At 32.8% G+C, this 16,419-nt stretch overlaps 1 protein-coding gene across 2 annotated transcripts in view; it reads left to right on the top strand.

The window, feature by feature from the left end:
• Myo31DF (Unconventional myosin ID) overlaps nt 1-16,419 on the top strand; it is a 125,265-nt gene that overhangs the window by 14,597 nt on the left and 94,249 nt on the right. For both annotated transcript variants that reach the window (XM_069824855.1, XM_069824846.1), the window contains exons 2-5: nt 2,727-2,833; nt 3,379-3,574; nt 5,701-5,920; nt 15,706-15,921. In XM_069824855.1, the coding sequence (XP_069680956.1) occupies nt 2,727-2,833; nt 3,379-3,574; nt 5,701-5,920; nt 15,706-15,921 (739 nt within the window). The remainder of the gene's footprint in view (nt 1-2,726; nt 2,834-3,378; nt 3,575-5,700; nt 5,921-15,705; nt 15,922-16,419) is intronic.

Here is a 16,419-nt window from a genome sequence, read left to right as displayed (position 1 = left end):
ACCAGTCATGCTAGTGATGCTCAGCTAACATGTTGTCATAGCTGTATTAACACATAGTTTCCTTACTGTATGAACACCTATAGGCCTACTGTGTCATAAGTGATACTGGAAAGGAGTGCAAAAAGAGAAGAAATATGGGAGGAATTCTACAGCACCAATGCAATATTAATCAAACCAGATACTAGCGTTCGCAGATGATATAGATATCATTGGTAGAACAAAAGGAGATGTAAAAAAGCCTTTACACCACTAAAAGATCCTGCAAGCAGAATGGGTTTAAAAATTAACGGAAATAAAACAAAATATATGGTCGTGGGTAGTAAAAAACCCAATGATTCTGCATCACATTTCTCAATTGGTGAATTTAAATTTGAAAAGGTTCGCAGCTTTGTGTATCTTGGTTCCCTTGTTAATGAAACCAATGACATCAAGGAAGAGATAAATAGAAGAATACGGATCACGAATAAATGCTACTATGGATTGCAAAGACATTTTAAATCTAAATTACTTGCCTTTGAATCTAAATGTAGAATATATAAAACATTGGTAAGGCCTGTGTTAATGTATGGGTGTGAAACCTGGACCTTGTCTCAATCTGATATTATTAAATTGGGCGCGTTTGAAAGGAAGATATTTGCGTAAGATATATGGACTCATAAACGAAAGGGGAGAATGGAGAAGTAGGTACAACCATGAGTTGTATCAACTTTATGGGGATCCTGACATTGTTACAGCTATAAAAGTCGCAAGATTACGTTGGGTCGGACATGTATGGAGAATGGATAACAATGAAATCACTAAGCGAGTTATGGAATATAAGCCGGAAGGAAGAAGAAATGTTGGTAGACGCAAATTACGTTGGATGGACGGAATAATCGAAGATTTGAGAAGGCTTGGAATTAAGAGTTGGTGGACAGAGGCGAGGAATAGGGAGTCATGGAGGAAATTCCTTAAGAAGGCCGAGGCCCGAACTGGACTGCGGTGACATGATGATGATGATGATGATGATGATGATGATGATGATGATGATGATGATGATGATGATGATGATGATGATTGATAGGTCATGGACAGAACCCAACAGAGAACTACATATTGTTACAAGATTGTCTACTCATAGATTTTACCACAAACTATGCAACATGAAACAAATTATACAAGTGTCTGTAAATACTGTGCTCAAAAATGCAGCTTATATCACATCACTGCACATTGGTCCAAACCGTAAATCTAGCAGGACGAAATTAATAACTATGTTACAGATCTTCATGAAACTTTGTTCAACATTTACAAGTAACATATTTATTTTGTATACAAACTCTCATTACATTTGTTTAAAAGAAACTGCTCCATTATAGAGAGTGAATTTAGGCAAGAGTATCAACTTTTCTTCTAGCTAACAGATTTTCGTCTAACTTTATACAGTAGTTACAGGTAACATACCGGTATTTGTTTTGTATACAAACTCTCATTATATATGTGTAAAAAAATTACCCCATTATAGAGGTAAATTTGGACAAAATAACTTTTCTCCTATCTTACTGATTTTGATAAAAATTTGTACAGTAGTTACAGGAAATAGGGCCTATATTTGTTTTCTATACACATTCTCATTACGTTTGTGCAAAAGAAACTAGGCCTACCCTATTATAGGGAATGGATTTAGACAAAATTGTCAACTTTTCTCCTATGTAACAGATTTTCGTCAAACTTTATGAAGTAGTTACATGTAGCATATTTGTTTTGTATACAAATACTTATTTCATTACATTCGTGTTACAGGAACTATCCTATTATAGGGGCTGTTTCTAGAGAAAATTAATAACTTTTCTTTTATTTAACAGATCTTTATGAAACTTTGTACAATAATTTCAGGTAGCCTATGTTACTAGTATCTCCTTTGGAATTCAGAACATTTTTCACTTATTACGATCTCATCAAACAAGTGAGATTCAAGAAAGTTTGATCTGGTACCTAGCAGTTTCCTTTATAGTATGAACTATTTTAAGAATAATATAGTATACATTCAATGTTACTTGCAACATTGTCATTGTAACGAATTCCAGTGTCACTGATTCTGATAATTGATAATAAAATAGCAGTTGATATTTACAGTATTATTTTTTCAGTCACTGATTTTTAAATACGTGACAAAATATGTTCTGAAGATCTATTTTGGGACAACAGAACACATTAGCGAAAAAAGGGATGTTCCTGTATTTTACAGCATATATGGGAACCCTAAGTATAAGTATAAGCACATACCCATTTGTGGATTAATTCAGACGTTGATAAAAAAAAATACACTCAGAATAAGACCCAACTGACAAGTGAAATGAAATGTGAACAGAGGATGAGGCCTCATCTATTAGCTTACTTTCTTAGATTCAGACATAGGCTCAAAGACTCATCTCGTATATCTGATGCACAGTCTAATCATGACAATTGATGAAATTTCTCCTTATTATAGTCACAAATTGGTCATAATTATAATATAGGCCTATACTGTTTCAATTTTAAATAAAAAATGATATAGTCCTATATCTGTTTTATCATTGGAAAATAATCAAATACAGAACTTAACATATTGACTTAGTATATTCTATTTTAATTAACAAAATCGTTAACATTTACTTAACTTACCTTAGCCACACCTCGGATTTCTGTCGACAAATAGGAATTAATGTTATTTATATATAAATATCAATGCTTTAATATGTTTTCAGATTCAGAGGAGGAAAGATTTACACATATATTGGAGAAGTATGTGTATCTGTCAATCCATATCGCACAATGAATATTTATGGCCCAGAACAAGTTTCTCAATATAAAGGTGAATAAATCATTTTATTTAACTGTTTTATTTCAATATAATGTCATTTGAACTTTATTATTTTCAATGTTTTTCTACCGGTACTCTATCTTGTATTGACTATGAATTTCTTGAAATTTCCTTGTTAATTGCAAGTTTGTTCCCATATCTTACGGTAGGATTCTACTACCTTTCCCAGTTCACTTCTTGAAACTGTATAAAGGTGTTTTTAATTCATCACATTGTATTGAGAGACGCACTTTAATACTTTGCTGAGTTCTGTGTTCAGTTTCTTGTCTGGATGTGTGTATTTATTTACTTGTTACTTATTTATTATTAATTCGTTTATTTATTTGTTTATTTAATTATTTTCTATTTATTATTTATTTATTCATTAGTTTACCTATCTGTCTGTCCTTCCATCCATCCATCTATTTGTTTATCTATTTGTCTATTTATTTATATCTATCTGTCTATCTTTATCTATCTATCTATTTATTTATTTTGGTGTTACTTTTCGTACTTTAGAATAATTCATTAATTAATGAAAAAATATATTTGTGTAGGTAGAGAATTATTTGAAAATCCACCACATATATTTGCTATTGCTGATGCTGCTCATAAGGAAATGAAGCAGCAAGGTCGTGACACATGTATAGTCATCAGTGGAGAATCAGGGAGTGGAAAAACTGAAGCCTCAAAGATTATAATGAAATACATTGCTGCTGTTACAAATGTTGGTGGGCGACAAGAAATTGAGAGGTAATAATTACAACTGTAGATAATAATTAATTCTTACATTCATGAACGTGATAAATTAAAGTACGAAATATGAAGCTTTTACAGTGTATGAATTCTGTAATTGTTAGATATTTGCACGTTGTTATAAACATGATTGCCAACATATTGTCTGTAATATCAAAGAAAATATGTTCTAAAATGAGAGCATGTAATAGCTATTTGTCTTCTCAGTAGACTGCGTGAAATAAGTATAATGAACACACCAGCTATTCAGATTTTTATTTTTTATCATTTTGCTAAAAGAATTATGGTACATAAAAATAATTTGTTGTGTTTCAGTTAAATTTGTTTCATGTAATATCAATTAGCACTAAGTCTAGCATTTCATTTATGTAACATAAATCGTGTGTGCACACTTGAGTCATCATGAACATCACATTTAAATAATCATTTTCTTTGTTGATTGGAGCAAAAAAAAACAGTGACATAACATACATAAGCATATGAAAATAATGATAGCACAGTATGTAAAATGTAAATTATTTTAAGTTTTTAATGACATACTTTGACCAGAAAATATCTGAAGGTCATGCTGGAAGCGAGTAAGATTTATGAGTTGCCAGAGACAATGTGTACAGTTAATTTTTTCCGTGTTTATAATTTAAAGTTGCTTTATTTTATTAATTTATTCTGGAGGCCTGGTTCGGGACTTGCAGAGTGAGGGTAATTGTGGAGTATTAGTGGAATGATGGTGAAAATGGTGAGGGGAAATGGTAGAACCCTTGAGAAAATTCTTTGTGCCTGCTTTGTCCACCACAAATTCCTTCATGACCCAGATGGTGATTGAACTTGGGTCACCATGGTTCTTCATTTTTAAAGTACCCAGTTATTCACAATGTTCATTATTTTTTTGTAAAGACATTGTTGTAAATTTACGATTATGTGTTACATCACACAGTTTGGTTTTGTCACAGTTAAGTATATGTTTATGTCTTCATTTTCTTTTTGTTCTATCTTTTGCTCATGATGCTATTCTGTAACCGTGAATGATACTTAACGTGATTAGCAACATTTTTTTCCCAGTTATAACAGCATAAAAATTAATCATCGTCATCACAGTAGTGTCGAGAAGTCTGCCCTGGTTTCTTCTTCCATGTGGTGTATACTTTACAATTTGGAATGGTAGCATGTTTCTTTCCATGTGTTGTACTTGTTGGATCCAATTTTCTCTGTATTTTTTAATTTTGTTAGTGACTGATTTGACTTTGAGTTCTGCAAGAATTTTGGTTTGACACTGAGTTCTGTTAGAATTTCCTCATTGGTTTTATAATCTTGCCAAATATAGTTCGCTTTCTTCTTAAAAATCTCATCTTTATTGTGATGATTCTTGAAGTATCAGCTTGTTTAATTGTCCAGGTTTCGCATCCATATAAGAGTATCAGTGTGGCAAGGGTGTTATATATTTTCAATTTCGTGTGTTATTGTGCTTTGGTTGGCCTGAATGTTTTGTTGATGATCCCGTTATCTGAAGAAATTTTGATATTTTGTTTATTATATATTTCTCATTTTCATATGATATTAGACATCCGAGGTAATTGAAACAGTTATGTTGTTCAATATTAGTATCATTTATGACAATTTTGCATCTAATTGGGTCTCTTCCCTCGATGATTTGTTGAGTAATCACCTCTTGGAAATTGTGGGCGGAAATTTGTAGTTCACCTTCTAAAGCTGCTATTACAGCTTGGTCGTCTGCAAAAAAAAAAAAATTGTTTGAATTTCCTTGTCTCTTGAAAGTTTTATATCACTTACATTTTGTTGCTTCCATTTTGTAATAATTTGGTTCATGTATATTTTCAATAAAGTGGGGGACATGGAGCAGCCTTGGCAAACTCCTTTATTAATATGTATTGATTCTGTTAATTTTGAGTTAAGTTTCGTTTTTATGTAATTGTCTTCGTAAATTTTAACTATAGCTGTAAATAATGGATCAGGGATGTTAATTTGAACAATACCATCAGGGATGTTTATTTTAACAATACGATTTGAGTGGTTAGTTGCAGAGGTTTAGTATAATATGGAGAAATTTCTGAGTCGTTTTCATTTGTATTGAACAAATAATAATAAATTGTACTCAATTTATACAGAGTGAAGAACGTTCTTCTCCAGTCAAATGCAATTCTGGAAGCATTTGGTAATGCTAAAACAAACCGCAATGACAATTCATCACGATTTGGGAAATACATGGACATTAACTTTGATTTCAAAGGTGATCCTATTGGTGGTCACATCAATAATTACTTACTTGAGAAATCACGTGTCATCTTACAACAGCTTGGAGAAAGGAATTTCCATTCATTTTACCAGGTAAAGAAATGTTATTGTGCATGTTGTTACCTTTTTACAGACTAGAAAATGAATATATTTTTAAATGATACCGCAAATAATCATATGAGTAACATCATTTAAAATTTGAGTTGTACCTTTGAACATGTGGAGACAAATCTGCTGTATTTGTTTTACTGTCATGCAATTTTGCATTTAATATAGGCTAATAATTTTAAAATAAGAGTTTATTGTGTAGTGGGGATGGAGAATTGCTCTATTAAATAAGTGTTCGTTGATTATGACTGTACTATCTATATAAGTGATAATATTAAAGTATCATTAAATTTAAGAAATGTTCCAGTTTTAACATTTTCTCTGCCAGTCTGTTTTATTCAATTCTTAATATGTGAATTTGTTGTATTATTCAATTTTACATTCAATCTTCATATTTATTACTGAAGATTAAAACTGTAAAATAATACGAATTGAGAAAAATGTATTTTTTTGTTTACATACTTATTTACTTACATCATGAACAGTTGTGTAGATTATTGGCATTGATAAGATAAAATTATGACAGTGATAAAATGGATAGTCTGGAGGAAATTTGTGTTATCGTTATTTCCTGGCAAATAAGAGGAAAATTTAAATAAAACATGTTATGGCAATCAAAGTGGGATATTCAATCTGAAGTCTCATGCATAATAAGTTAGTGTGTTATGACAGGATACTCTTTCCATAAATCATAACATTCTGTAATACAGCTTTGAGTATCGATGTCTGTATTTTAATCATTATTAAATTTCAGCTCCTTCGTATTTCTTTTCTTTTGAAGTATTTGGTTCTAAGAGAACTGTAGACAGGAAGGCTAGAGAAGCAAGAGACAGAAATGCCGAAAATTGGTTTTGTCCTAAAACATCATTTATCTTTGGAGGGTAGAGGGATTTTAATTTCATATAATGTTGTTTCTTAGAATTGAATAAATAATAAAATACAATCAGGTTCCATATAGATCTGCTTCTTTTTTCGCACAGAGTAAGTACATACTTGGATTTTGTACTATTTTAAGAGATATCTTATATAAATATGTTATCTTTCAAGATTGTACTTTTTATCGGAGAAATGATGTCACTTATTATAAACTGATTCAGATACACTTTCGATTGATATGCAGAATATGAGAGTGATTGTTTCTGATAGATGATAGTTGCTATGCCATTTTCGACTGCTGTAATAAAGTTAGGTGTATTTACTATAGAGGTACTGCTAAGTGAGGAAAATTACTGCACATTCATATACCACTGTATATGACACTGACTTGTCTGGCTAGCTACTAGACTATGTGATAACACTCCACTTTCAACTTGAAACAACTTCTTTATCGCACTTTCTGTCCTTGCTAAGTACTTTTTAAGTGATAAAGGTGACAAGCTGTTGCGAAAGCAGCTGCTGTTGGCTATTTCAATTGGTTAATTGGCTATGAAGTAGATACATTTTTATTTTTGTCCTTCTTTCTTTCTTTCCTAGAACAAGCGCAAAACATTCTTTTATAGGCACAACATGTAATCATTCTTGTCTTCACTTTTTTTTCCTGACTAAACATTTTATTGAATCCAGTTCCTTACAAGTGACCTAAATTCTAACCATATCTTTATAAAAATCAAACCAGAAATGGTATAGAATGGCTAATAAATCGTTTCCCAAAGCTTCTTGTCAGTTTTAGAAGCCGTATGCAGTTAATACCCACCCTGTGTCAAAGATGGTACTTTCTTTTGAAGAGATAAGATAAGAGTTTGTTTATTGATTAGGCCTTCTTAGATGCCGCTCCAATCATAAGAAACAATAACATAGGCCTTTGTCTACCAATGATGTGTAGGAATTGAGGACTGGACATATTATTGAATCCAGTTCCTTACAAGTGACCTAAATTCTAACCCTATCTTTATAAAAATCGAACCAGAAATGGTATAGAATGTATGTCACTAGCTCAGTTCACTGGGAAAAATTATGTCCCATTATAATTTTATTTAGAGCCTAGCTTCTCCCATACATGTGAAAAATGTTTGATATTACGTTACTATTTATTCATTCCAACTTATGTTCTTTTCTTGACTTGATTCTGTACTTTATCTTCCCAGTTTTATAATAATTGTATTGTATTGCTTTTGTAATTTTACTGAAACTTTGTTATGTTCCATTTAGTACAAAATAGTTAGGTATATACAGGAACTGCCCCCGAACACGAGCTTGCTCAAACAGGTATGCGCTACATCAATAATATGCATTATTTTATATTGTATGTAGCAATAAATACTACTTGCACAAGAAAGCCCTGTTTTCTGCGGTTTGTCTGTTTGGCACTTACATCCTTTTGTATGTCTAATCTTCAGTTGTAATTGATGTCCTCATATCTACTCCATGTTGAATAAAAACCATTGTTGTTGTATCTGAAGTTGATTGATGACGACAAGAAAGTTAGTAATTTTAATTTCACTCTTAATTAAAAGTAATCTTATAGTTTAAAATGTATTCACCATGGATGGTGATAATAGAAATCAATGTATTAATGTCGGTACAAAAATAATTGTAACCAGGAATTATGCTTGGAACGAAAGTGTGACAACACTGCTTGACATTACAAGTACTGATGCATGCAAAAAAGATACATCAAATACAGTGGTGTCGTGTGACATTTTGACTAGGGATGCGATTTTTTAAATGATTAAAATACAGTAATATGCTTTCGTTATATGCGAGAGTTGCGTTCCTGGAAATAGCTGCTTATTGATGAATGTTTGAGTTGAATTTTCAAATTTTCTTTATAATTTCCCAGTAGCATAAGTTGTAAGGAATTTACCGGGCCAAAGCCTGGCCATATTTACATAAAACACGAAAGACGAAAGTGCATAGAACGAGACTGACTACACTGTTGATAATACAGTAAATCAAAATAAACTTCATAGTTTTCTTTTAGGTTTAACAGTATTTCTTCAGGGAGCGAATTTGCAAAGGTGGTAAATTGTGTATGATCAGGCAACTCAAAAGTTTCAATTTGGAATTTTCAGAAAATTTTTTAATAATATCAATTCTGATAAAGTGCAGGATTTCATTGAACAATTGCCTATACACAATTTTCTTATCTTTTCCAGGGATTGCATTCAGCTGTGATCTTTCAGATTGAGGATAATTTTCAGCAGCAAAATCATCCATCCGTTCCCAAAATTCTTGAAAGTAATTTCTCATTCTTGCTTGCAACATCTGTTGCTTTTGAAACAGAATATCAGAGTGTGGGGATATTGCAGCAAATAATATTAGCAGAAAATAAAATTTAAATCCTTCATTAAATTTAACAGCCTTTGTGCACAAACGACAGTTTTGTGGTCCCATTCACAATCTTCATTATCCATTATTGATTCAAATAAGCATTCCAACTTTGATGATTTAGAGAAAAGAAAACTCGAAAATCCAGCAAGATTAGTGAAGATCACTGTTACTTGTTTCATAAAATTGGCACACTGAGTTAAGACGAGGTTTAATAAATTTGTACACATAGCGTACACAAGAATCGCTGACTTACAGTGGCTGCGAAATTTTGTATGGAAATCATTATGTTCTCCCGCCATCACATCTGCTCCATCGTAGGTTTGAACAATAACTTTATCATTGCAATCAGAATCGTTAATGACTTCGAGACCATGTTCAAGTGGAGACTATCCATGCTGACGTCTGTTCCTTTTTAAACTCCTTCAATGTCGCCATCTTCTGTTATATATCACAGAATTGAAGATAACTGCGATTTCATGCTATGTCAGAGCTCTCATCCACAATTAAAGCTACGAACAGTGCTTTACAATCCTCTTTCCTAATTTTATTATCCATGACTTCGCCACTGAAAATATCAAGTTACTCTGAAACTTATGAATTGAAGGTGAAATGAAACGAAACATAATGCAATATTCTAAGTATGTTTTCAGTAAACTGTCGTGCCTTGCAATCTCATTAAAAAAATTGCCTTTATTCTTTGGGGATTTACTCTCGTCATGCTCTCTAATGCAAGACCTAATTTTCCAAGAACCATATAGAATGGCCAAGAATTGTTCTGTTCTGTCGAACAAGTTCGCTATGCCTTTTAATAGAAAGCCTATACTGGTCACTTAAATCAAATTCAATACTTAGGGTTTTGACAAAGAAATGCAGTTGTTTTCCCACACTTGTTGTGACTTGCAGAGTCTTTGTGTCGTTTCCTGGGTCTGTAAATATTATTTAAATTACTATAATCTGCATCATTCCACACAGATTTTTCACGAGAAAATAATAAACAAAGGCACAAAAAAGTTTACTCATCTGTATACGTTTACAGCCAGTTTTATCATCATTAACAACACAGAAGTTTCCGATTCGGCAAACTTACCTGCAGATGTGATTTTTAAATCACATAGGTTATTCTGTCTCTTGAAAGTTGTGGCAAAATTACACATTTAGGGCCTACATTTATACAGAATGTTGTAGGTTATCTTAAAAAGCACTATAAATAAAGCACAGCTCTCACAAATAATTTTTAAAAGCATTACTGTTAGCAATAACAAAATATGTCATGCAGCAAAGTTATAAAACACACAGAAAAATTGAATATAAGCATACGCACGTCGCCAAATGCGAAACCTAGATCACATCCCTTGGTAATGATATAAGTGACGTTCTTCCACTCAGCATTTGCCTGTTTTCATATTGCTCAACTGATGTGACGGACACTGTCACATTTTGTCATGCAGGCGCAGGACGGTTATGCATAATCAGCACAGTGACGTTCTTCCACTCAGCAGTTGAATGTTGCCTTGTTCTCACATACTCCTACCGATGCGACATACAGTCACATTTCTTGGGAGTAAGAACTTGCCATTAATAAATTGGCACAGACGAGCACCTATGTTACTTCGTGTAATATATTTCCATTGCTGTAGCAGCAACATTTAAAATTTTAAAGTAATCTTAAAATAATAATTATTGTGTGTAACACAAAATAAAGTACCAGTAAATAACGATAAATATATTTTTTGTTCAGAAAAATTCAGGGGATGCAATACATCACCCGCATCCATGCACGCTATGCCCTTGATCCAATACAAAGCTTTTCGGTAAAGTATTAATTGGGCATCCTGACTACAATGTCAGACCATCGAAGTCCTATAATAAAATGGTAATTGTTTGCAAACATAGATTTTTGCATATTTTTTTCATTATCTTTTATTTCTCACATTCATATAGAATGGAAAAAAATTTTGTAATCATTGCTTCTGTTAATACCAATGCGCATATGCCACACTGGGAGATAATATCTTGTTTTAATTTTTATTCACATGAGTAATAAGTAAAATTCCCCATTCCCGCCATTTCCAACATTTTCTGTTGTCATATAGTTAATTGTAATTTTGTCTCCCCAACTGAAGATAATTAAAAAATCATTGCATTGTGCGTGGCTCCCGCTGCTACTCACACAAATAAGGTAACAACGTAGCAACGCTGCTCTCATACAGGCACTACAGTGCTCATGCAGGAACTACAAACTCTTCCCTATATCTTCCACTGTTCTACTCAGTACAACTTATCTCCACCCTGCACTATCATGTTTATCTTGTCTATCTTTACTAATTCACTAAATATATCATCCATTGTTGATTGGTTGAAAACTACCACATTTTAAGCCAGTTTTGTTTTGTATAGCATTATTATGTTTTTTATTTAATTTAAAAATCAGGCTGCAAGTCCTGAGAAGGTTCTATCATACTTTGGAATCTATGGGGGCCAGCTTCACTCCAGGTATTGCTTTAAGAGACTTGTCTTCTCTAGTAGTGGCAGATAGTTCACAGTCCGTAATTTACCCACTTAGTGTCATCTGAGTTCAGTTTATTTGAACCCAGTTCTCTGTGTCTGTATTTCTAAGGTATTACATCAGCATAGGATATACTCAGTACTTAAATTTTTGGCTGCATTTCCCACATCGAGACTACAGCATAAGTTTTAAAATTACTATCATGTCATTTTCCAAAAGTATGCTAGCGTGTACTGTCATAAATAGAAAATTCTCAAAATTTTCACATACCTTTGAATTACACAAAAAATTATTTTATTATTCCTTTCTTGGCGGGGAATCGCAGATAATATACTTAATTTTCAAGAAAGAAGAATTGAGATTTCTTTATATTCTTCAGATAAAGAAATTCATGGGTGACTTATTCTTCTCGCAAGTCATCGTCATAACCATCATTTTCCTTCTGCTCCAATTCTCCTCCTCTTCCTCTTTATCATCATCATCATCATCATCATCATCATAATCATGGACGATTTCTACTTTAGCCATTAAATTCTGTTACAATTCAGCTGAAGATGTTATTGGCTTACGAATCAAAATGCACGTAGTCGTATCATGTTTACTGTTGTTTATTAAACTGATGTGCTATGTTCCTTAAAATCCTTCACGTATTTTTACAATAATATTATTTTAAGTACAATGCTGCATTCTTGGTTAATGATCTCTGTCACTCTATTAAAACATAATGGAAGAAAAGAGAATCTGAAAGAGGATATCTGTCTACTCCAGATAATTCACTTTGCAGCTAATTAGCGATCTGCTTTTTATTTATTTATTTATTTATTTATTTATTTTACAAAATAACGTCATTTCCATTTTTACTCTATTTATGCTTTCTCTTTCCTCTCAAACTTCTCTTCTCTCCCTCCCCACTCGAACATATTTCGACCAGTGTTGCCGACTGTAGTATATATTGTGCTTTGCATATAGCAGAATTCACGTCTTGTAATATGTAAGCATAACGTCCATAGCATAATGTAATTGCAGAATGTTGAGTCAAGACTGACTTTGGTTCAATGTACAAGCCTATAGTGTGGAAAATTTCGTCAGTGTTTCAAAATGTTTTGCACTGTTTCAGATTTTGCATTTGATTTTGAAATTTATTTTAATAATTAAATCTGTTAGAGTAACTATAACTGGACTCTAAATAATAATAATAATAATAATAATAATAATAATAATAATAATAATAATAATAATAATAATAATAATAACGAATTTTGTGGATAATTCCCGACTTTCGATATTTCGTGGAAGTTCGTGCATTAATTAGCGTGAATTATCGGAAGTGGACTGTATATTATTTATATTTGCTCTGTTACATAGCTTCCAGAACAATTCGTAAGAGATTTTAAGAGTCCCATGAAATTAGTATCAGCACTATCAGCAATCCTTTACCTCGATGTAAAGCGATCAGAATGTGATTCTGTCCACACGAAAAGCTCATAGCACCAGTAATTTGAAAAAATCGTAACTTCAACTCATTTCTTCATGGTGTTTACAAATATTATCTTAAATTTTTAATCGTGACATGCATACAACACTTACTGCTGAGAACTAATATTTGAAATTATCTTGAATATTTATATAAGCAAAAACTGATGCACTTAGATAATTAGATGATTTGTTTTATAATATTTATGTTTGAGTACACTTGCATGCTGCAAATATAAAGTAAAAAGAAAAAGGAGTAACGGGTAACAAACAGTGTAAGAATAAATTAAATTAGTTCTTTCAAGTATTTGTGGATTTAGATAAATTAAATGAACTGACTTACAACAGATAAAGTGATTAATTCATTAAAAAGTTTCAAATTGAAACCTAAAGTTTCATGCCATGCAGAGCTTTACAATTTTACGGTAATAAATGTGTAGATTGTAAGCAGAAGAAAAAAAAAGAAGTTTGAGATAGCCTAATGAGATTTGTGAGATATTTTTCTCTTAAGTTTACTTCCACTAGATAATCTGATAATTTCATTTTGTTATTTCTAACATTATTTTACTCTTCGCAAATATTATCTATACAGGGTGAGTTTTAAGTCCACCGACAAACTTCAGGGGGTGATTCCTGACTGAAAATGGAGCACAAAAGTTCATATCACCTTGTGTCCAGAAATTCATAGTTTCCATAGTAGATGGCACTGACGACATTCTCTCATAACTTGCAGTGTGCGTTTTGTGTGTTGCAGATTGTGTGAATTAAGCAACGTAGAAGCACAATAGTCCGGTATTAATTCCAGAAAAAAGCCGAGATGGTGTTCATGTAGGGCCAAGCAGGTGGAAACGGTCCAGAGGCAACACGGATGTACCGAGCCACGTATCCTGACAGACAGCACTCCCACAACACACAGTCCGCGGCCGCCCTGCACATTCGTCTGTCTCAAAGGACCCATGCTCACACAAACGCCGAAAAATGGCTCCAAATGTTGTGTGATGTGGGTGGTGCTGTCTGTCAGGGTACGTGGCTCAGTACATCCGTGCTGCCTCTCGACCGTTCCACTTGCTTGGCCATACACGAACACCATCTCGGCTTGTTTCTGGAATGAATACTGGACCATTGTGCTTCTACGTTGCTTAAATCACACTATCTGCAACACACAAAACGCACACTGCAAGTTACGAGAATGTCATCAGTGCCATCTACCGTGGAAACTATGCATTTCCGGACATAAGGTGATATGAACTTTTGTGCTCCATTTTGAGTCAGGAATCACCCCCTGAAGTTTGTTGGTGGACTTAAAACTCACCCTGTATGTGAATAATGCATGAAAACAGACTATTCAAAGCAGTGGTGTAACTAAACATTTAGTGCCCTGGAGCAATTTTCTATCCTACACCCCCTTAAAGCCATAACTTTTTCCATCTTTCCTGCTACCCCCACACTCTCCAAGATAAAGTGTCTATATTAATATTTTCACCTATATGGGTATTTTTATTGCTTGTTATATTTTAAGTTTTAAGTGATTTGGTAAAATGAAAAAAAGGATTGTATTGATTATTTTATTTTATTAGAAGAGGAACAACATTGCATTACTTGTAGTAAAATATTTTATTCACTTCAAAGACTTCATCATTAAAATCTGTATCTTCTTTTCTTCTTATAGTCTAATTAATTATATTAATTTTATTATGACTGTATAATTGGCTACTAAAAATTTAAAATGTTAATACAATAAAAGTTGTCAGTGTAATTTTACTTAAGTTTCCTTTTCCCTTGCTTTCTTACTTGCAAATTTGTCAAACATACGGGTCAAGTCGAATTTACGAACTCTAGATCTTTCAATTAATAGTAGCTGCTAAACTACTCACGTGATGTTGGGACATACTGCTCGTTAGGTAGTGCTTTATTATCTTAAGTTTAGAGAAAGACTTTTCAGCTCATTCAGTAGTCAGTTTGTGTGAAAAAAATTAAACATTCTATGAAAACATCCAGAAAGCTGGTGGCCACTTGATTGTATATTAATATCAGTTTGGAAAACTCCCTGCCTCCACTAAGCTTGCACCTGGCACAGACTGCTCCACTTGCTTCCTGTAGTTATGCCACCGTTTCAAAGTAGTATTGCGATAAAGACTAAATGATAGAAGAAATGTGCGGGATCAGTGAGGAAGAGAAAGATTAACATATTCTAAGGAAGTAGTAGGAGATGGAATTGAATCTTCAAGTAAGATTCATGCTCTGTAGCTGCACTTAGGCATGGGTTCGAAACACTCTTGGACTAATTACTGTACCTGCTTGGCTTTTCTTTTTCGAGGCTTTCTTTAACTGTAAGACGAATATCAGAAAATCCCATGATGAATCATCCTCAAATCCAGCTTGTCAAAATATCACCTCGCTGTTACTAATTCCACCAATACTAGATAGCTTCGTAGTTGACACAGCATCCTTAAGTAACCAATAAAAAATGAATCAAAAATCTTTTTCTTTGCCTTAATTATGTATTGCTTGATTTTCACAGCTTCTGAGAGGATCCAGTGAATCTGAACTGAAGAATTTGCATTTAACTCGCGATCCTGATGCATACTTCTACACAATGCAAGGAAAGGCATCGAAAGTTAATACCATTAATGATAGTGCAGATCATAAGGCCACAAATTCAGCTTTTAGAACACTCGGTTTCTCAAGTGAAGAAATAGATACAGTATGGAGGATTGTAGCTGCCATTCTTCATTTGGTAAGTACAACAAATAAGTGTTATGAAGATGGCACATGCTTCTTGTAATCTTGAAGGTCAAGTGTAATTTCTACAGTATTCAAGATACTTGTAACAATTTATGTTTATTTACATTCAAATTTTTTTTTTGTTAAAATATTAAAACAATTGTTTGAACACGTACAATGAATCTTTTATACTTATATTAAAATCTGTTATATAAAAGTACATTATTGATAAAACAGAGCTCTTCGTGTTTCGAGGCCTTTGATGCCTTGCCTTCAGTAGCCTGAGTAGCAAAGATCAAATTGGAGAAGGAAAAACAAGTTCCGTTTAATGGAGATCCCATTTAATCCAGGTTTTAATGTAAATGTATCATTAAAGAAAATTGTTACATTTTATTTTGATTAAGTCGCCCTTATATGTTTTTGATTTGAAATAAGATCATTTAAATTTTTTACTTAGCATTGTTATACAAGGCGCGGCAGCATTCATAGCTTGGTTTGATTCATGTCATAT

This window comes from Periplaneta americana, chromosome 1 (assembly GCF_040183065.1).
Source record: "Periplaneta americana isolate PAMFEO1 chromosome 1, P.americana_PAMFEO1_priV1, whole genome shotgun sequence".
NCBI lineage: Eukaryota > Metazoa > Arthropoda > Insecta > Blattodea > Blattidae > Periplaneta > Periplaneta americana.
This window is presented reverse-complemented; position numbering and strand designations above follow the sequence as displayed.